The sequence below is a fragment of the Brassica rapa genome, chromosome A05, assembly GCF_000309985.2.
Source record: "Brassica rapa cultivar Chiifu-401-42 chromosome A05, CAAS_Brap_v3.01, whole genome shotgun sequence".
Taxonomy (NCBI): Eukaryota; Viridiplantae; Streptophyta; class Magnoliopsida; order Brassicales; family Brassicaceae; genus Brassica; species Brassica rapa.
This window is the reverse complement of record NC_024799.2, coordinates 2,332,456-2,356,795: the sequence shown is the minus strand read 5'-3', so window position 1 is coordinate 2,356,795 and position 24,340 is coordinate 2,332,456. Positions and strand designations below refer to the sequence as shown.

General features: G+C 36.1%; 8 protein-coding genes and 1 long non-coding RNA gene across 16 annotated transcripts; 3 read left to right on the top strand and 6 right to left on the bottom strand.

Annotated features, from left to right (window-relative positions):
- Nucleotides 1–101: 101 nt before the first annotated feature.
- On the bottom strand, nt 102–3,437 carry LOC117134277. The gene is made up of 2 exons (XR_004458514.1): nt 770–3,437; nt 102–675 (listed from the first exon to the last, which is right to left on the bottom strand). It is a non-coding gene; the product is annotated as an uncharacterized LOC117134277 (long non-coding RNA).
- A 324-nt stretch (nt 3,438–3,761) lies between these two features.
- Nucleotides 3,762–5,683, top strand: LOC103866831 (probable WRKY transcription factor 12). Of its 2 annotated transcripts, none has more exons than XM_033292486.1 (4): nt 3,762–4,214; nt 4,328–4,412; nt 4,694–4,865; nt 5,307–5,683. In XM_033292486.1, exons 1-4 carry the CDS (start codon nt 3,990–3,992, stop codon nt 5,467–5,469), a joined length of 645 nt encoding a protein of 214 aa, XP_033148377.1. In that variant the 5' UTR covers nt 3,762–3,989; the 3' UTR covers nt 5,470–5,683. The 2 variants fall into 2 exon arrangements, with proteins under 2 accessions (XP_033148377.1, XP_009143064.1); XM_009144816.3 differs by having other exon boundaries at nt 4,328–4,416; nt 4,695–4,865.
- A 2,815-nt stretch (nt 5,684–8,498) lies between these two features.
- LOC103866828 (cyclin-U4-1) lies at nt 8,499–10,398 on the top strand. The gene is given in 3 exon segments (XM_009144814.3): nt 8,499–9,289; nt 9,931–10,098; nt 10,100–10,398. Coding segments are annotated over 3 exon segments (597 nt in total). The 5' UTR covers nt 8,499–8,948; the 3' UTR covers nt 10,188–10,398.
- Nucleotides 10,272–12,944, bottom strand: LOC103866829 (ankyrin repeat-containing protein BDA1). The gene is made up of 2 exons (XM_009144815.2): nt 11,788–12,944; nt 10,272–11,554 (listed from the first exon to the last, which is right to left on the bottom strand). The coding sequence occupies exons 1-2, from the start codon at nt 12,364–12,366 to the stop codon at nt 10,757–10,759; spliced, it is 1,377 nt and encodes a 458-aa protein (XP_009143063.1). The 5' UTR covers nt 12,367–12,944; the 3' UTR covers nt 10,272–10,756.
- A 14-nt stretch (nt 12,945–12,958) lies between these two features.
- On the bottom strand, nt 12,959–15,072 carry LOC117134270 (ankyrin repeat-containing protein BDA1-like). Its single transcript, XM_033292485.1, has one exon. The coding sequence runs from the start codon at nt 15,015–15,017 to the stop codon at nt 14,322–14,324; it is 696 nt and encodes a 231-aa protein (XP_033148376.1). The 5' UTR covers nt 15,018–15,072; the 3' UTR covers nt 12,959–14,321.
- Nucleotides 13,096–13,866, bottom strand: LOC103866827. The gene has a single exon (XM_033291689.1). The coding sequence runs from the start codon at nt 13,864–13,866 to the stop codon at nt 13,096–13,098; it is 771 nt and encodes a 256-aa protein (XP_033147580.1).
- Nucleotides 15,073–15,492: 420 nt separating the features above from the next.
- Nucleotides 15,493–16,916, top strand: LOC103866826 (trihelix transcription factor ASIL2). The gene has a single exon (XM_009144812.3). It carries the CDS (start codon nt 15,861–15,863, stop codon nt 16,767–16,769), a length of 909 nt encoding a protein of 302 aa, XP_009143060.1. The 5' UTR covers nt 15,493–15,860; the 3' UTR covers nt 16,770–16,916.
- A 549-nt stretch (nt 16,917–17,465) lies between these two features.
- LOC103866825 (RNA binding motif protein, X-linked-like-1) lies at nt 17,466–21,730 on the bottom strand. 7 transcript variants are annotated; one of them, XM_033292404.1, is made up of 12 exons: nt 21,247–21,730; nt 20,479–20,969; nt 20,310–20,399; nt 19,972–20,211; nt 19,501–19,722; nt 19,067–19,421; nt 18,664–18,986; nt 18,475–18,578; nt 18,296–18,402; nt 18,093–18,205; nt 17,911–18,008; nt 17,466–17,759 (listed from the first exon to the last, which is right to left on the bottom strand). In XM_033292404.1, exons 1-11 carry the CDS (start codon nt 21,512–21,514, stop codon nt 17,913–17,915), a joined length of 2,409 nt encoding a protein of 802 aa, XP_033148295.1. In that variant the 5' UTR covers nt 21,515–21,730; the 3' UTR covers nt 17,466–17,759; nt 17,911–17,912. The 7 variants fall into 7 exon arrangements, with proteins under 7 accessions (XP_033148295.1, XP_033148296.1, XP_033148294.1 ...); XM_033292405.1 differs by having other exon boundaries at nt 17,864–18,008; nt 21,247–21,514; XM_033292403.1 differs by having other exon boundaries at nt 17,900–18,008; nt 21,247–21,514.
- A 410-nt stretch (nt 21,731–22,140) lies between these two features.
- On the bottom strand, nt 22,141–23,751 carry LOC103866824 (rac-like GTP-binding protein ARAC9). The gene is made up of 7 exons (XM_009144810.2): nt 23,495–23,751; nt 23,314–23,401; nt 23,017–23,126; nt 22,855–22,918; nt 22,714–22,778; nt 22,560–22,625; nt 22,141–22,459 (listed from the first exon to the last, which is right to left on the bottom strand). Exons 1-7 carry the CDS (start codon nt 23,633–23,635, stop codon nt 22,358–22,360), a joined length of 636 nt encoding a protein of 211 aa, XP_009143058.1. The 5' UTR covers nt 23,636–23,751; the 3' UTR covers nt 22,141–22,357.
- Nucleotides 23,752–24,340: the final 589 nt, after the last annotated feature.

Genomic DNA, 24,340 nt, shown 5'->3' with positions numbered 1-24,340 from the left:
TTGGCCCAACTACTACGATAGGGATCACCGACTCTCCACTTCACCTTCTTCAGTGTAGTCTCTGCAAATCACCGTTAAGTTGAAACTAAGTCTTCCCACTCTTTCACATTTAATAAGCTTCATTACTTTAAAAAAAATTGTTTCTTCCGTTGATATTATTTGGGCTTTTATGATTTTCATTGGGTAACAACCGCCATGACCAGATACGCCGGAAGCTTCGATCACCGGCAAGGACAAAGTCATATCAAACACAGGTAGAAGCTTCCGACCTTGACTAATCGATTGAGTTCTTCTAATCTGTATCAGAATCCGGCACCGTTACAGAGTTGACTGGATTCATGCACCTTCATTAACGCTCGCATTTACACTGATTTGCCTCTCCTCACACGATTTCTCATTCAATTAACATCATCATTCAGTGAGCTATGAATATATGAGTTCCCTTCCATGAGTTTCATCAGTTCATTCTTTTAAATTATTTTCCAAAAAAAAATCAGAGTTGGAATGGCAAAAGCTTTTCAATTACTCACCGTTTTGAAAACTGGCTCCACCGTCGAAGTGCCTCTCCTGAGGTTTTCGGAGGCTCGAGGCGGTGAGCTTGGATGTCGATATGCTACCCCCTCAAAATATTTTTCTTTCAGTCTCAAGAATGGTGTCTCTTTTGGGCATCTTGACCTGTTTTTTTTAGTATTTTTTCTGAGTCATTCTTCAATTCAAGCTTAGAATCCATGTTTTTACTTTTCTGTTTAGCTTTTTTTTTGTTTCTCACCAGCTTCTGATGTTTCTTTTGAGATTTCCAGCTAATATGTTGTAAAGTTATCTCCTTTCTGTACGTCTTTAAAAGAATCCAACGCAATCAACGCTTTGAAGACATTCCTTTAGATTCTGTTTAGGTACCTGTATAGATATTCATAGTTGGATCTGAGTTTTTTAGTAAGCTGAATATATTTTTTCTGAGAAAGTGATTAAAAACAGTTAATTCATACTTTGTTTAGTTTGGTTCTACTGACTTAGTGACTTTCAGACTAACCACCTGCTTCAGGTACTAATAAACGTATGAAATCTGAATAAGTTGGATTTTGACTTTTAATTTTGGTTTATAATGCTTTGTCTTAATCTTCCTTTTTAACCTGTAGGACAACTATCAAGTTTTCAACTTGAACAAACTATACCTAAATGGCGGAGGCTGAGAGCTTTGTCCCTTTTCAGTGCATAAGGAATGATGTCATTTGGAGACTCAAATCCTACAAGCATGATTGGATCAGTGGTTTCAGAGCTGAATTTAGGTATGTTCATATCTCTTCTTTTTTGCTTTTACAAAAAGTGTTACTTCTTCAGAGAGATAAGGTTGATCTTCATTTATGAAAAAAACTAGGGGTTTGTATTAATAATTAGAGAGGTTGTGCGTTTTTCAAGTTTCGTACCCTGAAAGAAACTATTATTTTTTGCATGATTTGTGCTGCACTTGAAAAGTTAAGCCTGATTTCTTCTATGGTGATGATAAGTTTAAATTTTAGAGATCATGTATGTGTTGGATGGCTTAATGATTCCAAGGAATACATAGATGCTAGGAAAGCTATGGACGATGTTGGGATCTGATTCTGAAGATCAGGTACTTTTCTTTTAATTGTTTATTTACATAGACATAAGAACAACTCTACTTACATTCCAGTTTTCCCGAATGCACAAGAAGCATTTATAATAGATTGATGATATAATGATCATGCAAGCCTATTTCGTAGATTACCTGAGAAAAAACTTCAGTTATATATCATGTATTAGCATGTGACATCTAAGATAACTATAACATAGAATTTTAACCACAATACAAATTTGTTATACTTTGTTAATAATTATTTTTACCACCAATCAATTCTGAAAAATAACAGTATTGTAAAAATACGCTTATGAACATTATTCAAAATTAATTAATTATATTTGTCCTGAAAAATAAAAGTATTGTGGAAAATACGATTATGAACATTATTCAAAACTAATTAGTTATATATTTGCAAATACATCACACATAGATGTATAATGAGGAGGAACAAAAAAAATTGAAACATAAATTTCTTAATACCCTTAAAAGTTAAAATTGAAACATAAATTTCCTATAACCCTTAAAAGTTATAAATATAATTGTTCCAAAGCCAAAATAAAATTTCAAATGTACAAGTAAATTTATTTTACATAAACTTAAATAAGTAAGATAATAATATTCAGATTAAACTCCGCTTTAATTATTTTATATATTTTCATCAGGTGGTTCATAATTTTCAGTAATAAAAAAATACAAATTATGAGTGATAAAAGTTCAAATATGTTAGACAAAAAAAACAAAAATTGTCTTTGATAGACATATAATTGTCTTTCGATCCATAAGATCTGAGTATTATAAAAATGTTATAGAAAATTAGTCCGGGCGTAGCCCGGAAAAAGCCCTAGTATGTTTAATTACACTTCAAGATTTTGTTTACATACATGCTAGTTTTTACCCCAAAAATCATACTAATGCTATAAGTAAATTAAAAAAAAAAAATGAATTCTTTAGGTATTGAAACTTAACTTGGCCATGTTAATGGTTGGCTGGTGTCGGTGAAATAAAATGAATAAACTAACTAATGGTACTATAGTTCCTTTAATGGCTAACTAAGCTACTGTTCTTCATTAAGTAGGTGGTTAATTACAGAGTTGACTCGACCAGTAAAGTAAATTTGAAACTTTGTTTAATCCACCTTAATCATGTCTTATGATATTGTCATAAAGAAGATTAAATATGTTTATATTATATGCTTTTTCACTAGTCATTGTTGCTTTGTGATGCTATTTGTAAAAGGAAGTTGGCATGCTCTTTTCCTGAGGTGTTTTTGTGTAGTTGTGTGTAGTTATCAAATTCATTATACTATAAAAAGGTATAACACTTGTGTTTTACTATATGCAAGGTTTGACAGGTTTAAACATTTTCATCACCCGGTATAATTTCAATAACTGAAGCAAATATAAAAGAAGCGACGCTGATCAGCTTGGATTAGTTTCTTGATATAATATTCAACCAAGAAAAATAAATCAATGGAATATTTTACAAACAAAACTTATGAAGCTGGATTCGATATGATTTGGGAAGGGGTAACTTTTCTGGGTGTCGTTTCCATCATCAGCTTTAGGACACATCTTGAGATGGATGGAAGCTTTGATGCACCTCCACCACACTCAATTACCTCCTTGAAAGTTCTCTCTCTAGTCTCTACCTTGTCATGTGAAAGGAAAATATTCAAAGTTCTTAATTAATTCAGATAAGTCTTTAATAATTATCTTAAAATTGTTATTCCTAGGGTTGCTTCAGAAAGCTGATAAACAATGATCAGTCCAAACTCCAAACCGTTGTTTGGTCTCATTATGGAATGTTTGGGTTTAATTGATGATGTAGGTTACTTGCTTAAATAAATGAAATTAAAATCGTTAATTGTCTAATTAAGTTGATAGGAATGGTTGAACAAAGAAAAGTTGATAGCTAGGAATGAAATTCCACACCATTCATTATCAACTTATTGTACAACCGGCGCAAACAAAAATGTGTCGGTGAAAGATGATGAAAATTACACAAAACATTACTATTTCACCAAGATTTTTTTTTTTTTTTGTCAACACTATTTCACCAAGATAAATTGAGAATTAGTACATATATGTTCGGGTAAATAGCAGAATAATTTCTTGTTTTGTTCAGGATATGATTATAGAACTATATATAAAGACTTCACATGATGAAGTTGACTGCCAAAGACACGAAAGGTGTTAGATGATACGTTTACAGGTTATTTCACACGTGTGGGACGTACCCTACCTCTCTATATGTAAGCAAGAGAAGATAAATCGTCTAAGAAACATTTATAACGTAATTTATAAGATTAAATATAGACAAAATTAGTGTGATACACTATTCAAAAACTGATACACAATAGTCAACAAAAGGGAGATTGGGATTACATCAAATGGAAGGAGGAGGAAGAAGAGTAGTAGTTAATAATTACGATCTACAACAAGTGACGATCCAAGAGAATATGAACTTCCTCATTCCATTTGAAGAAACCAATGTCTTAACCTTCTTTTCTTCCTCTTCTTCATCTTCTCTCTCATCTCCTTCTTTCCCCATCCACAACTCTTCTTCAACCACTAATACTACTCATGCACCTTTAGGGTTTCCTAATAATCTTCAGGTATAGCTATGATCTCTCTTTCTATACATATATGCAAATATGTGATTAAGTTGTTTTCATGGTTTAAGTATTGATTGATCTTAGTTTTGAAAGTTTTAATATGTGTTTTGTAGGATGGAGGACCCTTGGGATCAAAGGTGGTTAATGATGATCAAGATAATTTTAGAGGTGTAATTAACAATGATGCGCATTCTAGTTCTTGGTAATTTAGCTCTTTAAGTTCTAAGATGAATCCTCTCATTTCTTCTTCTTTTACAGCCAACTAATAGCTAACTAACAAAGTTATAATTATTGCCATAAATTCTTCAAGAAATTAATTCTAGTTCTCTTTCTCTCCATGGTGTCCCCAACACAACCATATTATTAATTTTGTAGGTTCCCTTGAAAATATCTGAGATCCAATAGAACGTTAGACTAAATACAAAGATTTATACATAAGATTAAACATGGGGTACAAATAATGAGTGGTTGCATTTGCAGGTGGAGATCAAGTAGTGGGAGTGGAGAGTCGAAGAACAAAGTGAAGATAAGGAGGAAACTAAGAGAGCCAAGATTCTGTTTCCAGACAAAAAGCGATGTAGACGTTCTTGACGATGGCTACAAGTGGCGTAAATACGGTCAGAAAATCGTCAAGAACAGCCTTCACCCCAGGTAATTAGTTCATTACCATAACCATATTTATGTGTCTATATATATCAACTCTCTTAATTAATACTTCCGATAACATGTGCTTATGATTCTCGTATAATCACATTGGTTGGTGATCGATAGTTTCGTAAAATCTGCGGTAACCATGATATTCTCTCTTTAAACTGTTGCCGAACCTTAGTTCAAAGTACTAGACATGACTGCTTATACATATACATTTAGAGTATTTTTGTACGTATGTTGCATTTTTAGTATTTATCGTACGTCAACAATATTTTTTATTTTTATTTTGAAATATATACCAACACATATTCTCAATTATTTTTGTTTTTATACACTATAAGGATCGTGATATTCAAAAATTTATCATGTTTTTTTCGTATGGTTAAATGAATATTAAATTGTTTATAATGATGATTATTAATAAATGAAATATATATACAGGAGTTATTACAGATGCACACACAACAACTGTAGGGTGAAGAAGAGAGTGGAGCGGCTGTCGGAAGATTGTAGAATGGTGATTACTACTTACGAAGGTCGTCACAGCCACATTCCCTCTGATGAATCCAATTCTCCTGACCATGATTGTCTCTCTTCCTTTTAATATCTATCCTTATCTCTCTCCCCCTACATATACATAGACATATGCACACATAGATGTGTGATATATTGCATATTTTATGTTGCATGTGTACTTTTGGGGTCAAACTGCATGTGTTTTCAAGAGTATATCATCAGATGTTTTACATATATTCTTGAATTTCCGTTTGTAATATACATATATATATATATACTCTCAGTGGATAGTCTGAGGCTGATCAGGTGAGACGGATAATACGATCATTAAGTAAAGTGATTTTGAAGCAAAATACTTATACCGGATGAAGATAATAGATATATTGGTGGAAGGTCTTGTTCTTTATAAGAAAAATGAGCATGCTCCAACATAATCGATCTCGTGTATATTTAGGTTCCAAAATTGAACTAAAAGAATTATCACACGCGATTTAAATTGGTTCTACAGGACACTATCAGATTTAAGTTATATATGTTTCGTTTTAGTCGCTGCGGGATTCCACTATAATCGAACTCAATAGTGTACAATTTTGTTATTCATTTTGCTTTACAGCAAACGAGTTCAGCACTGTCAAAGAACTCTACATATCTGAAATAGTTGATTAGTGCAAGACATATCGTAATATTTTCACAAACGTCAGCGAGAGATTATGATCCACGATTAAACATTATGGAACAGTAAGACGGGTTTAAAATATGAGGCGAAGAGTATTTACAAAAAGAGTTCGTTACTTTATTACAATGTTATAAATAGTAACAACACTCAGGCCAACCTAGCTACAGACTAGCACATGGTCTATTTATGGTCTATATATATTACATATCACATATATTGCTAATTAGGGTTGTATGAATCTAGCTAGCTAGAAAAGCTTCTCTCTTGCTGATCGTGAAGATGTCATTACTATAGATGATTGACTCATGCAGCCGGAGCGTAATCATAGACTACATCATCGTCATCATCACCTTCGTTCTTGAAAGATATTGCAAAGGCAGTGTGACCATTGTAATGGAGAACCAAGTCAAATTCTACCAATGCATACATTCTCTTTTATTGATCACTCTCTACTCAGTGCAAACTACTTGAAAATAAGCTTTATGGAAGAAAACTAGGTCACTTGCACATACTTATAGATTTGAAAAGCTAATGGCGAACGATGAACTCATTAAAACTGAATCAGGACATGTGACTCGCTGCTTATAATGTGTGCCTGACACAGGTGGAGTGTGAAAAACTGAGTAAGCCACCTATTTTGTGCCCTGACACATCCGTTACTTTTACATTTATTGGTCCACCTCTTATTACACGATTCTTTAATACTTCTCATTTCATTATGACATAGTTTTTCATGGAATAATAAACTTTGTTAAGTAAAGATCTAAAAACATAAAGATTTTTCTTTTCTTTGGACTTTAGCAACAAATATATCGTAGGGTATTGATTCCCTCTACCAATAGCAACATCATGTCATCATGCATAGAACCTAGAGGGACAAAAAGAAAGATTTATGATCTGATGTCTAGATTTGTTTTGGTTTATCTTCCTTTCAACATTATTATTGTAAAAAAAAAAAATTTCCTCTCAGATCAACATTACAATAGTTTTCTCTACAATTAGAATTATTGGAAAAGTAAGAGAGTAAGAGAGATATGTCTACATTTGTTTATGTTTATCTTCATTTCAAAATTTCTGGGTCAACATTCCAATATTTACTTTTAATTGGGCTTTTCATAAGGTGGAGAATACTCAATAAACGTCCCATGATAGGCCCATAACATATGATTTTTGTTGTTATTTCACTGAAAAAAAACTTATTTACAAACGCATTCAGAAATTTGGTAAATTGTACTAGCTACCAAGTAATGTGGTCCACCGATCTTCATATAATTCTAACACATTATGTATCAACTAGACTAGACCTATACTATATACATCAACATATTAAATGTGAATTATATAATTATTGTCCTTTATATATACTGTTATATGAATTAAACTTGAGAAAATATATAGTATATTTGAATTGGATGGGAAGGGTCACATGGAAATTGATTACGAAAAAAAGATACGAGAAGCGAGAGACACGTTACGCAGTTAGTGGTGATCGCCCAATGCTCCAAAAACATATACTAGTATGTTATTACAATTTAAATCGTATCGATATCATATATCTTTATTCTTAGTTCTCTCACGAGACATGCTTTACTTTTCCATCACTCCATATCCCAATCAGTTAAAATCTAACCTAGCTGTCATGTTTAATTATTTTTCCTGACACGCAAGGCACTAATCAAGTAGACGATGATCAGTATTCGCATCATAAAAAGAACTAGACATAACATAAAACAATGGCATAAGCCCTAGCGTGTACCCTAGTTCTCAAATTTTGTCAACTTCAGTTTCTGGTTCATGAATGTAGCTAGGACCTTACTATAATGTTATTTAGAAAATAGAATACTAACGAACTACAAAATGGATCAGTTTGTATGTAGCTAGTAAATCAAAGGCATTACTCGAAATGTTCTAAATGGTGATGGTCACACAAGTTGACATGTAAAGTTCAAAACGAAAAAAGTAAATTTATTCATAGATTGATCATTCGATCTGTAACGTATTCAATATATATATTTAGCAATCCTAATTATTTTGGCTATAAAGAAAGGTTACCAGATGGGAATTGTTTCGCATTATTAGCAACACATGCACTTCGTAAGATCACTATCGTCGTGACTTTCTAATTTAAATAAATTTCCTCACATGTCATGTAACGTGATGAGTATGGATGGGATCCCATCTCCACATTACAAACCAAAAAATAAATCACACATATAATTATAGTACATTTTTTCCTTAACATAGTTATAGTACATTTTTTCCTTATAAGTCACATAATTATTATCATTTTTTTTTAAAGAAAGGCTTTAATTATTATCATTTTACAATTTACAATTCTCCCAAATCACACCAATATTTTCATAATTGCGTGCACATCACTAGAGATGCGATAGTACGTTTTATCTTCGTGGATTTGATATTTCATGTTTAATGCATTAATTATGTTTCCCTCTGCCTCTGGTCACATCCCAAGTTTTAAAATTCATTAACAATCATTAGCCCATTCAAATGAGTTCTTTATTTATTTATATATTTTGAAATATCTATATTTTTTTCGGTTCCACCGCCAACGGTGTAAAACAAGAGTTAATGAGTAGTGAATAACACAATTAAAAATCCAAAAATGACTCTTTTGATCAAAAAAAAAAAATCCAAAAAGGACTCATTCCTAAATTTTTATTAGATAATAAAAAAGATAGTACCTATCGATAAATAAAATAAAATAAAATAAAATAAAAACAGAAAATAATTACCTATTAAATAAAAAATAAAATTTTAAAATTGAATTAACTACCCAATATAACGACCAACTTATACACATGCCATTAACAGAGCAAAGATCACACAAAAGAAGAAAATAAAAGTAACTTTCTCTCTCAACACACAAAGAAATGGCTGAGCTTGAGAATCCAGGAGTAATGCCGAAGCTAATATCCTTCTTATCCTCATTGCTAGAACGAGTTTCCGAGTCCAACGATCTGACACGACGAGTCACGACTCAGTCGCAGAGCGTTTCCGTGTTCGAGGGACTGAGTCGACCACCCATTACGATACAGAGCTACCTCGAGAGGATTTTCAAATACGCGAATTGTAGTCCTTCTTGCTTCGTCGTGGCTTACGTTTATCTCGACCGCTTCACTCACAGACAACCTTCACTTCCCATCAATTCCTTTAACGTTCATCGTCTCCTCATTACCAGTGTCATGGTCTCTGCTAAATTTCTTGATGATCGGTAAGTTTCTTCGTTTTTTCTATAATTATAATCGAAAGTTTTTGAGCCGAGGGTCAAACTCAGAATCACAATCACAAGCTAATGAATGATGATCAGCTAATCCCCTGTTTCTCTCTGTTTTTGTCTGAATCTCAAGATGGATGCTCTGTTTTTCTCTGTTTTTTTCTGAATTTCAAGATGGATCCTCTGTTTCTCTCTGTTTTTGTCTGAATTTCAATATGGATGCTCTGTTTCTCTCTCTGTTTTGCGTGAATTTCAATATGGATACTCTGCTTCTCCCTCTGTTTTGTCTGAATTTCAATATGGATACTCTGCTTTTCTCTCTGTTTTTTTCTGAATTTCAATATGGATACTCTGTTTCTCTCTCTGTTTTGTCTGAACTACAAGATGGCTACTCTGTTTCTCTCTGTTTTTGTCTGAATTTCAAGATGGCTACTCTGTTTTTGTCTGAATCTCAAGATGGCTTCTCTATTTCTCTCTGCTTTTGTGTGCATCTCAAAATGGCAACTCTGTCTCTCTCTGTTTTTTTTTTCATAATCTCAAGATGGCTGCTCTGTTTTTGTCTGAATATCAAGATGTCTGCTCTGTTATACGAATAAAGGTTCGATCTTTTATAGAAATGAGTTGGTTTTCTGAAACAGGTACTACAACAATGCGTACTACGCGAAAGTGGGAGGGATAAGCACGAAGGAGATGAATCTTCTGGAGCTTGATTTCTTATTCGGGTTAGGTTTTGATTTAAACGTAACGCCAAACACATTCCACGCTTACTTCTCTTATCTTAAAAAGGAAATGACTCTTCTTCAACCTCTCTCTCGTTCTTGTCCCATCAAGACCTGTCCTTACCTTCAACGACGAAGAAGCTTCTCATCAGCAACAACAACAACTCGCTGTTTGATTCCAAAAATGTTTTTTTTTTTAAGTTGTAGTGTAGAGATTAGTCGGCAGGGACACTCTTATTTGTCTTAATCAATCAAGCCAGTAAGTTCATTACCATTTCTTTCTATATATATAATATATATGTTTAGATGTGGACATATGTGATGGTGCATCTTTACAGACTGGCTTGGCTTAAGAATTATAAATGTTAACCTCAAGTGTTATGTTTATTTATGTTTTTTTTTTCTGATGATGTTCAGATCTTACCCAAGTCAGATCATAACATGGGTTATTGTTTTAGAAATAGTAGTAGCTAGAAGTTACAATGATTGGGATTGGTGAAAAAGATTTCTTGTTCCAAGTTTTATAAAAGGAACAAAAGAACATGTGCAGAGCAGAGACAGAGTGTAACAATAATGATATCACAGTTAAATTTGAATGAGGCTCAGAGAGCTCATACAAACAATGGATATTGATAAATAAAAAATACAAAAAGGGAAAAGTTATTAACCTTTTGACTCTCATCTCTTCACATAGCAACTCAAAAACACAAAACTATCAAGAAAAACACACATGATAATTGTAATTTTAGGAGGTGGTTGTTTCAGTAGTACGTCTGAGAGGATAGATTCTTGTTTTCTTGGCAAGTTTATGGATTAAACTCGGGATTTTCGCTACCGCGAAAGGTAATACCACAGAGATCACCATGAAGAACAAGCCTAGTCCGAAGTTAGGAGAAAGTGCAGCCATTGCAAATCCATAGGTCAAGGCAAGAGCAGTCAATGAAACTTGTAGCTCAAGGTAGAAAGGGAGACCTTTTGTGAGTAATGAGATAAGTTCAATAGAAGTGAAAAAACCAACCGAGTTTAAGAAGATGAAAATGCCATAAGAAATCCAACTCTTTGATCCCATTATAGTTGTTCCCGCGTAGTAAACCGGTTTGGTCTTGTTTCCTTTTGTCTCACTCTCTTGACAGTATCTACCGATGCAGTAATAATCTTCTTGCCAGATACCTCCAGGTGGACTTAGCGCGGCTTGATAAGTTGTTGTAGCTATCAGAATCGCGATAACTAGTAACACATTGCGGATTTCGTTAGGTGAGACTTTGTCTTTCTTGTGCTTGAAGTAATCAAGCCATTGCTTGTGTGTCATCAGAGATTCTTCTGATGGTGTTGTTGTTGCTGGTTGTGTTGTGTTGTGATCTATAGATCTTACAGCTCCTGCTTGGAGGAGGAGCTGATGAATCTCTGAGTCTTCTGGTTCACCTCCAAAGTTAAGTAACACATCAAGAGGTGTTAAACCATTTGAGGTTAAAGAGTTCACTTCAATGAAATCTCTTGGGAGTGTGTTACTAGAACATCTAGAGCCAAGCAACAAGTCAATCACCTGTAATATCATATTAATGGATACACATTTCAAATAAACTAAACCGATCCAAACAAGTTCAGAACCGGTTATGAGCATATGCTAGTGAAACATTAGTATATGATCCCCAAATTTTTTTAAAAAAGAAAAAAAAAATTATAAATATATATAGGCTCTCAAATTTGTAATTTTTTTTATTCTTACTAAATTATTTATAACCTCCAAAAGCCATTACTAAGATGGATGAATCATACCTCAAACTGTCGTTTTTGAACAGCTAAGTGCAAAACCGTGTTCCCACCATGATCTTGCTTATTCAACACGCAAAGCTTATCAAATTCTTTAAGACATTCTAACAAAGCAACGAACACATCAAACTGACAAAACCTAACCGCGAGATGAAGCACTGTCTCTCCACGAGCGGTGACTTCTTCAAGAGATTGAGGATTAGCAGACACTAACTCATCAAGAACACAAACTCTCCCTCTCATAGCAGCGTAATGAAGAGGAATCTTTCTCTCTTTACCTTTGATCAAACATATCTCACCACCTAGCTTCTCCAAAAGCTCTTTAACGATCTCAACGTGGCCCATTGATGCTGCTATATGCAGAGGCGTGAACCCGTCTTCGTTAAGCTCTCTTCCGAGATCTTCTCTTAGGTTTAACATTTCTTTGACGAAAGTCAAGTGTCCGTACATGGAGGCAACGTGTAACGGCGTTTCTTGGCCGTTGATGACGATAACTTCAAGAAGAGTGGGATCTGATTCCGTTGATCGGAGTAAGAACTCCACATCTCCTTTCCGAGCAGCCTCCATTAAAGGATTCTTCTCCATCTCTCTATCTATCTCTTCTCTTGTGCTAGGTCAAAAGAGAAACCTCATTGCCAGAATTCAACATTAAACAGATTAATATTTCAACTTTGTCAAGTCAAAAGCATTAGGAGAAACAGAACATTTCAAAATTTCACACGTCTTTCAAGATTTTGTATTTATTAATCTCAAAAAGTCAAATTCACACGACAAAGATCAGAGAAGAAAACTCATTTTCAAGATTGAGTTTTACAATGTTAAATAAATAATAATATTTAAAGAAAAAGCATTATATAAAGAAAAAATACACACATGAGAAAAGAACACATTATATAAAGAAAAACATAAACATAAAAGCAGACAAATACTATTGTATAGAGTTTTATCTATCTAGTTCTTTTTAGTTACAGTTTTCTAAGCACATCACTACAAAAACGTATGCTGAATAGCTTCTTTTAAAATTTTATATTACTTCTAATTTATGCAACCAAATTTTACATTACTTAGGAAAGTAACCTTAAAAATTACAAATAATTTATATTATTTTTATATAATTGTTATAAATATTAATTAATCTATTTATTCTGTCGGTTTTACATAATTTTGTAAGACCATCTGTTTTAATATCTATAAAAATTTAGATGTTACAAAAAAACAAACATGAGAAGAAAACACATTATATAAAGAAAAACATACACATAAAAGCAAACATGAAAAATAAATAAAAATACAACAACAAAAGGATGTGATCAGTTAAGTTTCACTTGTTGCCTTCTTAATGCCATTGCACAACGATTTGATGAAGAAATAAAGCTCACGAAGAACCAAGAGCAACGCTGCCGCAAGAACCACGACCCAAAACACATCCTCATCTGGTGCTAAGTAGACGATAGCAAGACTATACGTAGACACAGCTGAGATAATGCAAAGCCTCATCCAGTTTCTCAGAGGGAACCCTTTAGTGAGCTGAGAGATCATAGCCACCGAAACCAAGAACCCAATCGCGTTAAAAGCAGAGTAGAGAGTGAAGTGAACTCGTCTGTCCGCCATGATCGCTTGTCCTGCAGTGCTGTTCCTTTGTCCGAAAATGTTATCTAAAGTTCGGCCTAGTGATGTTGTTGCCCTTGTTGTGTTTGTCGCGTTTGAACCACCGTTAGCGTCTTCACTCTTGAAAGCTCCTGGAGGCTGAAGACCTCCGGTGAATGTAAGTGTGGCTATGAGTGTTGCAACGATCATTAGCGTTTCTCGTTGTTCGAGTGTGGAGTTATTAATCTCGTCGTTTATATGATTCTTTATCATACGAATAGGGTTTCTAGTATGATGACTACGTTTAAGCCGTTGACGTCCCGTACGTGCGTTATTTGCTGAAGCTGTCTGAAAGATTTGAACAACCTTGTACATTTCAGAAACACTTCCTCCTTCGGTTTCAATAACCACGTCGAGTATATCCTTTGGTGTTAACCAGTTTCTGTTCTGTCTGTTTACATCTACTCCGCTGAGTATTGCATCGTCACCAATCAACATCTCCACAATCTGTACATAAAAAATATTATACGTAGCATGATGCATGTTCATGTCATAGTTAACTAGCTTATACATCATTCCTATACTCCCTCCGTTTTTTGAGATGACCCTTTAACACTCAATAATTTTAAAAAATATTTAATTTTCTATATATTTTAAACAAAAATATATCATAATTATCAACTTAACCATAATTCAACCAGTAATACAATATTATGCAGAATACTAAAAGTTATAAATATAAAAATAATAATTAATTTACATAGAAATCTAAAAATGCCATCTAATTTCAAACAAAACAAATTCTAAATGTCAAATATTAAAAAACCGAGATGAGTAATTAATAACCATGTATATCATTTATATTTTTTTTATTATAGTCTCATTGGCTTGTTTTTTTAATGCAGAATAATTATGCTATAATTGGATTGTTTATAACTCCAAAAATCTCAGGATCAATATGTAGAGGTATGTAAATGATGAGTAAAGAATAAGAAACAACTTGCCTGAAGCTGTTTCCCAAGTGTTGCAAGATGCAAGATTGTATTGCCTTCTCGATTCTCCATATTAACGATCCTCTCCGACATGTCACGTTTCTTGATCTCTTCAAGCAACAACTTCGTAGCTTCCACTTGATTGTTCTTAACAGCAACATGAAGAGGTGTCTCAAGAGAAGCATTTACTTCCTTGAGAGATTCGGGGAAATAAGAAATCAGCTCTTTCATGACCTCGATTCTCCCTCTCTGCACGGCGCAGTGAAGAGGAATCGAACCGTCTTTGTCCTTCAAGCGGCAGAGAACATGTTTCTGGCCGAAACTTAGGAGAGCTTTCACAACCTCTATCTTCCCTGAGGCTGAAGCAATATGAAGAGGGCTAAAACCTTGTTGGTTCAGCTCCAGAGCTAAATCTTGCTTGTGACGCAAGATTTCTGCCGTGAAGGCAGCTTGGCCGGAGAAGGCTGAGACATGGAGAGGATTCTCTAGAGAAGACATAGAAAAACGGTCGAGAAGAAGAGGATCTTCTTGAAGGAGCAACTGAAGTGTTGTTGTGTCTCCCGACCGAGCTGCATCAAACAATCTGTGGTCCATTTTGTAAGGGTCCCAAAGGTATATCCAATCTCTTAATTTATCCACATTCAGACAAGTACACATATGTATATATAAAATAGTGTGAAAACGAGACTGCGTGATGATGAAGTTTGTTACCCTGATAAAATACCTTCCTCGATTTTAATTCTTGAATTTTTTAAACCATGAGATTCTTGAAGGTAAGAACAAGTTGATTAAAGCTTAAAAATCAGCCTAATTATTAGTGTCTTTCTCACTAATCGACAAAGGCAGTATAATAAACTAGTAAAAAGCTTGTGTTAACACTCCCACTTTCACTATAGATCAGTTCCCACATGTTTGTCGGGGAGATTCCTTTCTTCTTAGCTTAAATAAAACGTTGGTATATGACAGCCTGTAATAGATTCTCCCACTCGAGAAGGTTGATGGTGTACTGGGCCTGGCCCTGGCCCTGGCCCATTAACTACAACCCACATGAATAAATGGGGTTTTTAGTTTGGTTTTAAGGCCTTAAATAAAACAATCATGATATTACCATCATAGTAAAGAGATGAAGACGCCAAAAAAAGATCATTAAGCAAGATTCTAAAATGGCAAGAGCGGTTCGCAAGTCTACCGTACGCCACCTACCGTTCCCGTCATACGCGGCTCACGTTAGCCATCTTTCCAACCATGAATACGGTGGCTTGTTGGCTTCGTCCCTCTACTATTTATCCCACGTGTCGTAATTATCGTCCACGACGGTGCCCACACCACTCCACCACTTACCAACTCTGCTAACGTGCGCTTCTAACTGACACCCTATCCTCCGCCAACAACCATTATCATGCGCCTCTCCTCTCTCTCCCTTATCTCCTCGATTATAACGTGAAATCGCCGCCGCGAAAAGCCATTTTAGTCTCCACGAGAGAGATCTGAAACCGATCCATGTCCGATCCGGATTCTCCGCCGACTCACGATCCAATTCCCGATCGGGATCAACCGGAACCGGCCTCCGCCACCGATCCGAAGCTCCCCTCCGTCCCCAAGAGCTCCAGGCGGTTGCCTCCGCCGTGCTGGTCCCTCGAGGAGACGACCGCGCTCATCGACGGCTACCGCGAGAAATGGCACGCTCTCGGCCGCGGAAACCTCAAGGCGAACCACTGGGAGGACGTCGCGGAAGCTGTCGCCGCCGCGTGTCCCGGCGTGGCGCCGAGGAAGACCGCGGTTCAGTGTAGGCACAAGATGGAGAAGCTCCGGCAGAGGTACCGCGCCGAGATCCAGCGGGCGAGGTCTGTTCCCGTCGCGAGGTTCGTCTCCTCTTGGGTCCATTATAAGCGTATGGAAGCCATGGAGATTACTAAACCGGACAGCGAAGAGAATCAATTCAGCGGCGGATGTCCGACGCCGAGGTTCTTTAACAGGAACGGTGGCGGCGGCGGCGGCGGGATCAGGATTCGGATACCGACGGGAGTGAGCATTGCGCAGCCCGGTCCGAGGATCGAACCGAAAAGCTTTGGTATTAGTACAAATCCAAGACCTGGTCGTGTTGTCGGAACAGGATCCAGTTACGGAGCTAGGGTTGTCGGAGGAGGGAGTGAGATGAAGATGATGTGTGATGATCCAATTGGGAGTGCGATAAAGCTACTTGGAGATGCGATGTTGAGGACAGAGGAGAAGAAGATGGAGATGACGAGGGAGATAGAAGGGATGAGGATGGAGATGGAGATGAAGAGGACGAAGATGGTGTTGGAGTCGCAGCAACGGATTGTGGAGGCATTTGCTAGAACCATGTCGGAGAATTTGGAGGAGGAGAAGAAGATGAAGAAAGCAAGAAGAATGTCTTCAGTGGAGTAATGTTAACTAATCTATGTTGTTGTATTATTTAATAAGTGTATAAAGTATCCACCTTTTAGGCTTTTCAGATGAATATGCAGTGGAGAAATTGTTGTTGTGATAAAACTTGAAAGTGACATCAATGGAGTAAGAACCATCTTCATTGTCTTCTCTTATCACATAGATAGCCAAAACTCATAAGCTGAAACGAAGAGCCTCTAGCAACTGATGGGAGCAATACAACTACAGCTAAATTTTCGGTCCTTCATTGACAAGGTTCATGGGGCAAACACATCCCTATAATTTTTTTTCTTTTTTTTTGTCAACCTATAAATTTTTCAAAAAGGGAGATACATTTACATAAGTTAATAAACTAATAACCTTTTCGATCCTGAATTAAACAATTTAAAATATAATATAACCAAATAAATTATAAAAATTTTAAAGAAATTTATACATGTATATATTTTTCTTAATATCATAAAATAATAATTAGTGTCCTTTAAAGAATAAACTGTATTATATTTTCAACTTAAATAAATATTAGTTAATTTTGTTACCTTCAATCATTTTTATTCTGTAAATTGTTGTATTACTGATTAAATTATATTTTAATCGGTAAGAAATATGTTTATAAATAATTGATAAAAAGTTAATAAATAAATAAAATATTATAATTTACTATAAATTTATTGGCTAGAAGTATGTTTATAAAAATAATAAAAAGATAACTTTATTAATAAATAAAAAATGATAAATCTCAAATAGAGTTTTACTATATATAAAAAAACAAAAAAACATGTTTATATAACTGAAGCTTGTCACACCATCTAAAACAGATTCAAATACAAATGCAGTTGAAGATGCAAGCCACTTAAAACAAGAAGCCAATTCATTATCCATTATTACTACTCTCTATTCCGACAGTCTCCCCCAGGTTTATAGCCCTGCAACCAAATTGCTTATCTCCTGCATAACTTTGCATAGGTCAAACCTCCTTCCTGGCGAAACCTGTTCCATTTACAAATATAATCACTTGGTAAATCCATTTGTTCCATAATCACATTGCTTAGATGGCATTCCAAGTAACAAAACAATGCACCACAAGAGACAACCTAAAACTTGTTATGAAGAAGGAACCAAAAGATTACCACTAACTCACTTTCAGTAGTATGATCCTGGACCACCACCACCACCTGAGTAACTACTACCACCCAGTCCACGACTTGAGTATACTGAAGAATACGAGCTACCTCCTCCCTGTAATTACAACAATAAAAAGTTACTCTCAACTCAACTTTCCAACAAAAAAGAGAAAACGAGAATGTTTCTGAAGCCACTTACATCTCTTCTGGGGGGTATGTCACTACCATAGCTTGAACTTACATCTCTTCTGGGTGGTTCACTACCATAGCTTGATGAGTACATTCCTACTACATCGCTGCTACTATACGAACCTGAAGTAAAGCAATATAGCCATGTAAGTGTTTGCATCTCGACGCAGTATTGCTGTATGCTAAGCCACAACAGAAAGTTATCAAACAAACCTCCTCCATAATCCATTCCCTGACGACTGCTGCTATATGGACCACGCGAGTCATGGCTTGTCATTGCATTTCGGCTGCTTCCATATCCTAAACTAGATCTAGGAATCCTAAAATAAACATGCAAGTAAGAAACTAAGACATACATATATCACAAAGATATCCATAGAACGAGAACATACCGGTCCCCATATGATTCTCCATACTGAGATGGGCCAAGATCATAGTCCAGACGAGCTCTTGAATGACGAGCATCGACGTCAGCATAACGGGGAGGAACGTCATCCTGAATGATATAAACACTTGTTTAAGAAAACAATCATATAGTTTGATTAGAGAACAAAATGGTCAGAGAAGGCAATAAATCAGACCAATGCAGAATATGGTCGCTTTGATCCAGGAAGAGGCTCATCATAAGCACGAGATCTCCCTTCACTGTAACTTGGAGGAGGTCTTTCAAACCTCGGACTGTAAAGGTCTTCCCCGTACGGCCTCCTCATTTCTAAGCGAGAAGAATCTCTAGGAATATCTGAATAAGCAGACCCACGAGGTGCATAATCATCTCTGTAAGACAGATGCCTCTCAGGAGAAAGCCTGGAGCTACTATAGCTCAGAGCTGGTCTGCTTCTTGGAGGAAGAAGATCATCGCGCCGACCATAGTCCCTCTTCAAGCTAGCCTTTGGATACGGAGGAACTGCAAAATAAAAAAAGCTCAAATACATTGAACAAAGAAAAGATAACTGAACATGGATAAACAACAAGTCCCAGTGGTACCTGGAGGTCTTCTGTCATAAGACCTAGCAGGTGGTGGCAAGGGCCTGGATCTTGCAGGTGGTGGTAAGGGCCTGGATCTTGCAGGTGGTGGCAAGGGCCTAGAGGGCCTAGCTCTTGCAGGTGGAGGCAGAGGTGGTCGTGGACGTCTTCCTCTTGATCCACTAACTCTCTTTGCACTACTAGGAGGTGGGGCCCGAGGTCCAACGCCTCTAGAGCTACGAGGTGGCAGACGAGCCAGTGAACTCCTTCCAGATCGTCTACTCCCATGCCTACTAGACCGGTGGTCTGAGCGACTGGGCTGTCTGCCTTTGCCTGCTCCATGAAGTGGTCTAGACAAGCGTGCCCTCACTTTTGCCTGAAAAAAAGGGAGGAATTAGAAATCAAGAATATAATTGCCTTAAACAAGGATAAGCCATTAAAATAGAGGCATATACCTTGTCCTCTCCTTCGCCTAGCTCTGAGTTGTTGATAGATTTGGCACAAGTCACAGCAGCCTCATGGGTATCGAAAGTTACAAAACCAAAGTCTTTCCTCCTGGCTGATGGCATATTGCGCGCAAGCTCAATTTTCTCAAGTTTGCCATATCTTTTCAAAAGGTCTCTAACATGCTCTTCACTCCATGATGTTGACAGTCCATCAATGAAGATAGTCTTAACCTGCAACACCAATTAAATTAAGTACTACAGCCAGATAAATATAATCACCAACAATCAATAATCAAGTATCTAAAATGTTGTTAGAAAGCATTCTAAGCTACCATCCAGAGACATAAAAGAAAAAACAATTAAGTGAATAGGTAGGTGGCATCCATGCCTGCCCTTATAAACTCCTCCAACGCTCAAAAGAAGACAATGGCAGGATGAAAGTTTGCATGCAACAAATAAATGATCCTGCATTGTGAGTACCTGCGCCATCATCTCATCTTCCGGATCCAAGAAGGAATCTGCAAAAGAAACCTTCGCAGGCTTTTCAAGTCCAAACACCACTTCCTTCCTTATAAGGCGTTTGTGAGCATCCACGGCATCCGAGCGAGATGCGAAATCCAAAAACGCATACCCTCGGTTCATGTTGGCATTGTCGCTGTCCTCTACCAAAGCAATCTCATCCATACTCTCAACGCCATAGTGTTTCAGCTTCTCCCTCAACTGAAACACACAGCAAAAGACCCAACGGTCAAAAATCACCACGAACTGTGGAGTTGGGGTTTTAATTGTGACATATCAATGGACACGCTGATACTTACAGCTTCTGAGGTCCATGTCTTGCATATGTTAGCAATGAGGAGAGTATCATTATCTTGGCTTGCAGTTACACCACACTTTTTACCATTGATCTGCAGTCCCAATGTATACACACAATGTAAAAGCTAGCACAAACTCTCCATCAAATACTAAAGTTGTAGACGGGTTTACCATTGGGCTTTTAAGCTCTTTAACAGCTCGTTTCGCTTGTTCCACAGTAGCAAAACGCAGGAAAGCATAACCTTTGCTCTTATTCGTCTGCGGATTCTTCACAATCCTAACCTCAGTCACCTCCCCAACGTGACCAAACACTTTCTTCAAATCCTCCTCCGTAGCTCCCTTGTCCAAGCTCCCAACAAAGATCTCAAACTCCTTACTCTTACGCCTATCGTTGAGAACGTCATCTTCCTCTCCCACATGGCCAGCTTCTCCAAGCTTGGCTTCTTCTTCAGCATCGCCTTCGCTCTCCTGAAGATCTCCAATCTCCTCACCTTCTACCTCGGCCTCAAACTCATCCTCCTCCTGGTTAACCAACTCATGATACTCCTCCTCCCTCTCCTCAAACTCCTCCTCCTCCCCGCCGTAATCATCAGCGTCATACTCTGGCTCATTGTCATCTAAATCCAATCTTTCATCTTTCCCCAAATCATCCACAGTCTCCTCTGCGAGTTAAAAGCTGAGTAAAACATCTACACTATTCCTAAAGTTAACAAAACCTACAACAGGGCCGGACCTGGGAGCAGTAGACTATTTAGTAAATGTTTTAATAAAAATTTTGCCAATCTAATTTTATTTTAAATATTTGGGACTAGGCGAATATTTCAGGACCAAGTTAGAAGAGTTAGCTCTAAAATCTAAATCATTCTACGGTCAACAAGTCACAAACTTTTCATCAAATCGAAGATTGGATCCGTTAAAAACAATGAAAAATCATCTTACTTTGAGGCGGAACGACGTCGTTTGGATTCGCCGCAGCTTCGAGATCATCCAATTGCTTCGACTCGTCTAATTGATTCTCTTCCTCGATAGATTTACCCTCCTCCTCCTCCGGCGTCTCTTCCTTCGCATCCACAGCATCGGAGACGGATGTCTCTCCGTCATCGGCGGATTCAATTGGCGGATTCTGAGCCTTGACAGCCGATCTCGTGACCCTACCGCCTCGTCTCGCGGCGGCTCCTCCTCCTCTCTTGACAACCTTTGGTGGCATAGCTTTCCTCTTGTGTTGTTGTTTTTTTTTTTTTTTCTGTTTCTGAGCCAATGAGACCTAATTCGAGAAGTACACAAAGGATCTATGTTTCGATCGGCTTTTATATCACTGATAGGCCCAATGTCCGGTTTTCGTTCGGTATAGGTTAGTTAATACCGTTTGTTTCCTATCTTGTTCCCCGGTTAAATTTTGATCGGTTAATACCGGTTTGTTTTGATCTGATGACTTGAAGAGAATCATTGTTTATGTGTGGATGTTTAATAAATCGTTATGCCTGTAACTATAAGCTTTATACAACTAGCAATGAAGTGGATTATTTAATATTTATGTAGAACCTAATTGTTAATTAATTATCAATTTATTATATATACATTACATTTATATTACATATTTTACTTTTATGTTTAATTTTAAGTTATTTGATAAATTATAAAAATTAGATATATGAATTTTCTTTAAAAAAATGATGAATCTTCATTGGTATTATTGTCTGATTTAAAAGTTTTAGATCAGTTTAGATCGATTTAGATTAAATTTGATTGATTGTAATAAATTTAGAATAGTTTAAAACCGATTTAAATGGCATAAAAATTTGGTTATGACTGATTTGTCATCTAAACTGACCCTTGGGTTTAGACCGATTTTTATAACATTGATTTATGTACATTTTTTACATAGACGAGAGTTGGCTTATTATTACAACACACACTTTACTATAAGATCAAACTCTCATAAAGAAGATAACAAAATCACACTAACAATCGTTCATAGCAACACACTATAAAGATTTATAAATAAAAAGAGCAAGCCAGAGATTTTAAAAGTAGCCAGAGAAGCTTGAGATCAGAGAGCATGGCAGAAACCAAACCTTCTCTTCTGTTTCTTGGTTTTTGAAGGAGGCTGTAGAACTACTTTTATCGCTGCATCAAACACCGCTTTCACGTTCTGTAAGATCAATCATCATAGCGTCATCAACACTCTCTCTTTAGAAGATTGAATTTGAGCAAGTGTAGAAATTAACTCAAGGCGTTAATGGTTTTAGTACCTGTTGTGTTTTTGAGTTGCACTCTATATATGCTAATGCTCCTATCTCTTTTCTTAGCTCTTGACCCTATAAAGAAAACAATCTTTTAATGTTATAAAATGCTTGATTCTTAGTACATGTTTCTGATTATAAAATAGTAATTAAGGAAACATACTTGTTCTGTTGAGATTGTGCAAGCACCTGGATAGTTCATTGGGAACTTCTTATCCTCTCTTAGATCTGCAAGTAACACACATTAGATCTCTTACACTTATCAATGTTACTAGATTCCTCAAGACCAAGTGATTTCTTGAACCTAATTTAGTTCCCACTAGAACAATAGGCACGTTAGGAGCATAATGTCGCAGCTCAGGGACCCACTGCAAAAGAAAAATGAACCACAAGCACATGAGATGGTGTGTGAAAAAGTTACATTGCAGCAGTGAAATTAAAAAAGGGAAAGAAAGAAAGTTTAAACCTTTTTAGCAATGTTCTCAAAGCTAGGCCTGCTGATAAGAGAAAAGGCAAGAATGAAAACATCTGCTCCTCTGTAACTCAATGGTCTAAGCCTATTGTAATCTTCTTGACCTGTACATATAATATAACACCACAAATTCAAAATCTATCTAGTTTGAGTAAAGATCCATTCTTTATCAACTATCAAGAAACTTCAAGATTGTTGAGAAACAAAAGTCAACATTTCTTTTAAAGGGTCAAAAGATTAGAACTTGGCACAAGAACAAGACTCTGAAAGAAAGTGAAGAACTATATTTACCAGCAGTATCCCAAAGACCCAGATTAACGGTTTTGCCATCGACTAGAACATTTGCACTGAAGTTGTCGAACACTGTAGGAACATAATCCTGTAATAACGAGGACAACATTCACCAAACAGTGCCCAAAAGTCATTTAAAAAAAAGTTCAAGAAAGAAAGAGAGAGAGAGAGAGATGGATACAGTAGGAAAGGTGTTGCTGGTGTAGGAGATAAGAAGACAAGTTTTGCCCACAGCTCCATCGCCAACAGTGACGCACTTGATAAACGTTGTAGCTGCTGTTGTTGTTGTTGATACTGATGCAGCAGCCACTGAAGCTGACATTGATTTGAGATATGAGGATAGTACTCTCTGAGTTTAGCTTCTCTTTCTTTCTCTTTTTGTGCTTCTGGTTTTAAGTGTAGAAAGGAAACTGAGTGTTGAGAGGAAAAGCTGCAAGACTAATTTGAAAGCGTGGAAAACAAAGGAGTCAACTTTAATTTGAGCTGTCAGAGAGGCAAAAGTATTTTGAATGCATAGACTTTGCTTTATTGCTTATCTTTTTGTTGAAAATTCTTATGTACCCATTTGTTCAATATGACATACAAAAAATTAGGTCCAGCCTTTTCAGCAAAAGAAACAAAATATTAAATGTAGTTTGTGTTGGTGTGAGGTCACTAAACAATGCAGTTAGTTGTTAAAAATTCATTAAACTTGTAAAGGCTTTTTCTTTTGAGAAACACTTTGGAATAAACGAATTAATTGGTACCAGACTATTGACTATTTAGAGCTATCAACAAAAACATTCGATGCTGCAAATATGATATTCAAATTTGAATTTTTATTGAAAGGATAGCCATACAACTTTGGCATAAGAAAATCAATCAATAAAAAAGTGGAAAAAAATAAATTTGTTAGCGGGTAACATTTGGTAATAAGTAATAACATTATTATATTCACTTATTAATTTTATAATTTTAGTTAACTCAGAATTTATTTATATAATAATATGCTTTGATCTTATATTAGTGAAATAATATTGTTTTAACT

Excerpts from the sequence above, each read along its gene's own strand:
- LOC103866831 (XM_009144816.3), top strand. The coding sequence starts at position 3,990 with ATGGAAGGAGGAGGAAGAAGAGTAGTAGTTAATAATTACGATCTACAA. Across the intron at positions 4,417-4,694 it reads GATGCGCATTCTAGTTCTTG|GTGGAGATCAAGTAGTGGGA; the intron begins GTAATTTAGCTC and ends TTGCATTTGCAG. Across the intron at positions 4,866-5,306 it reads AAGAACAGCCTTCACCCCAG|GAGTTATTACAGATGCACAC; the intron begins GTAATTAGTTCA and ends ATATATATACAG.
- LOC103866829 (XM_009144815.2), bottom strand. The coding sequence starts at position 12,366 with ATGGAGAAGAATCCTTTAATGGAGGCTGCTCGGAAAGGAGATGTGGAG. Across the intron at positions 11,555-11,787 it reads TTCAAAAACGACAGTTTGAG|GTGATTGACTTGTTGCTTGG; the intron begins GTATGATTCATC and ends ATGATATTACAG.
- LOC103866827 (XM_033291689.1), bottom strand. The coding sequence starts at position 13,866 with ATGTTGATTGGTGACGATGCAATACTCAGCGGAGTAGATGTAAACAGA.
- LOC117134270 (XM_033292485.1), bottom strand. The coding sequence starts at position 15,017 with ATGTGTACTTGTCTGAATGTGGATAAATTAAGAGATTGGATATACCTT.
- LOC103866826 (XM_009144812.3), top strand. The coding sequence starts at position 15,861 with ATGTCCGATCCGGATTCTCCGCCGACTCACGATCCAATTCCCGATCGG.
- LOC103866825 (XM_033292404.1), bottom strand. The coding sequence starts at position 21,514 with ATGCCACCAAAGGTTGTCAAGAGAGGAGGAGGAGCCGCCGCGAGACGA. Across the intron at positions 20,970-21,246 it reads CGACGTCGTTCCGCCTCAAA|AGGAGACTGTGGATGATTTG; the intron begins GTAAGATGATTT and ends TTTAACTCGCAG. Across the intron at positions 20,400-20,478 it reads AAGAGCTTAAAAGCCCAATG|ATCAATGGTAAAAAGTGTGG; the intron begins GTAAACCCGTCT and ends TTGGGACTGCAG.
- LOC103866824 (XM_009144810.2), bottom strand. The coding sequence starts at position 23,635 with ATGTCAGCTTCAGTGGCTGCTGCATCAGTATCAACAACAACAACAGCA. Across the intron at positions 23,127-23,313 it reads GGGTCTTTGGGATACTGCTG|GTCAAGAAGATTACAATAGG; the intron begins GTAAATATAGTT and ends TTATATGTACAG. Across the intron at positions 22,779-22,854 it reads TCTAGTGGGAACTAAATTAG|ATCTAAGAGAGGATAAGAAG; the intron begins GTTCAAGAAATC and ends TGTTACTTGCAG.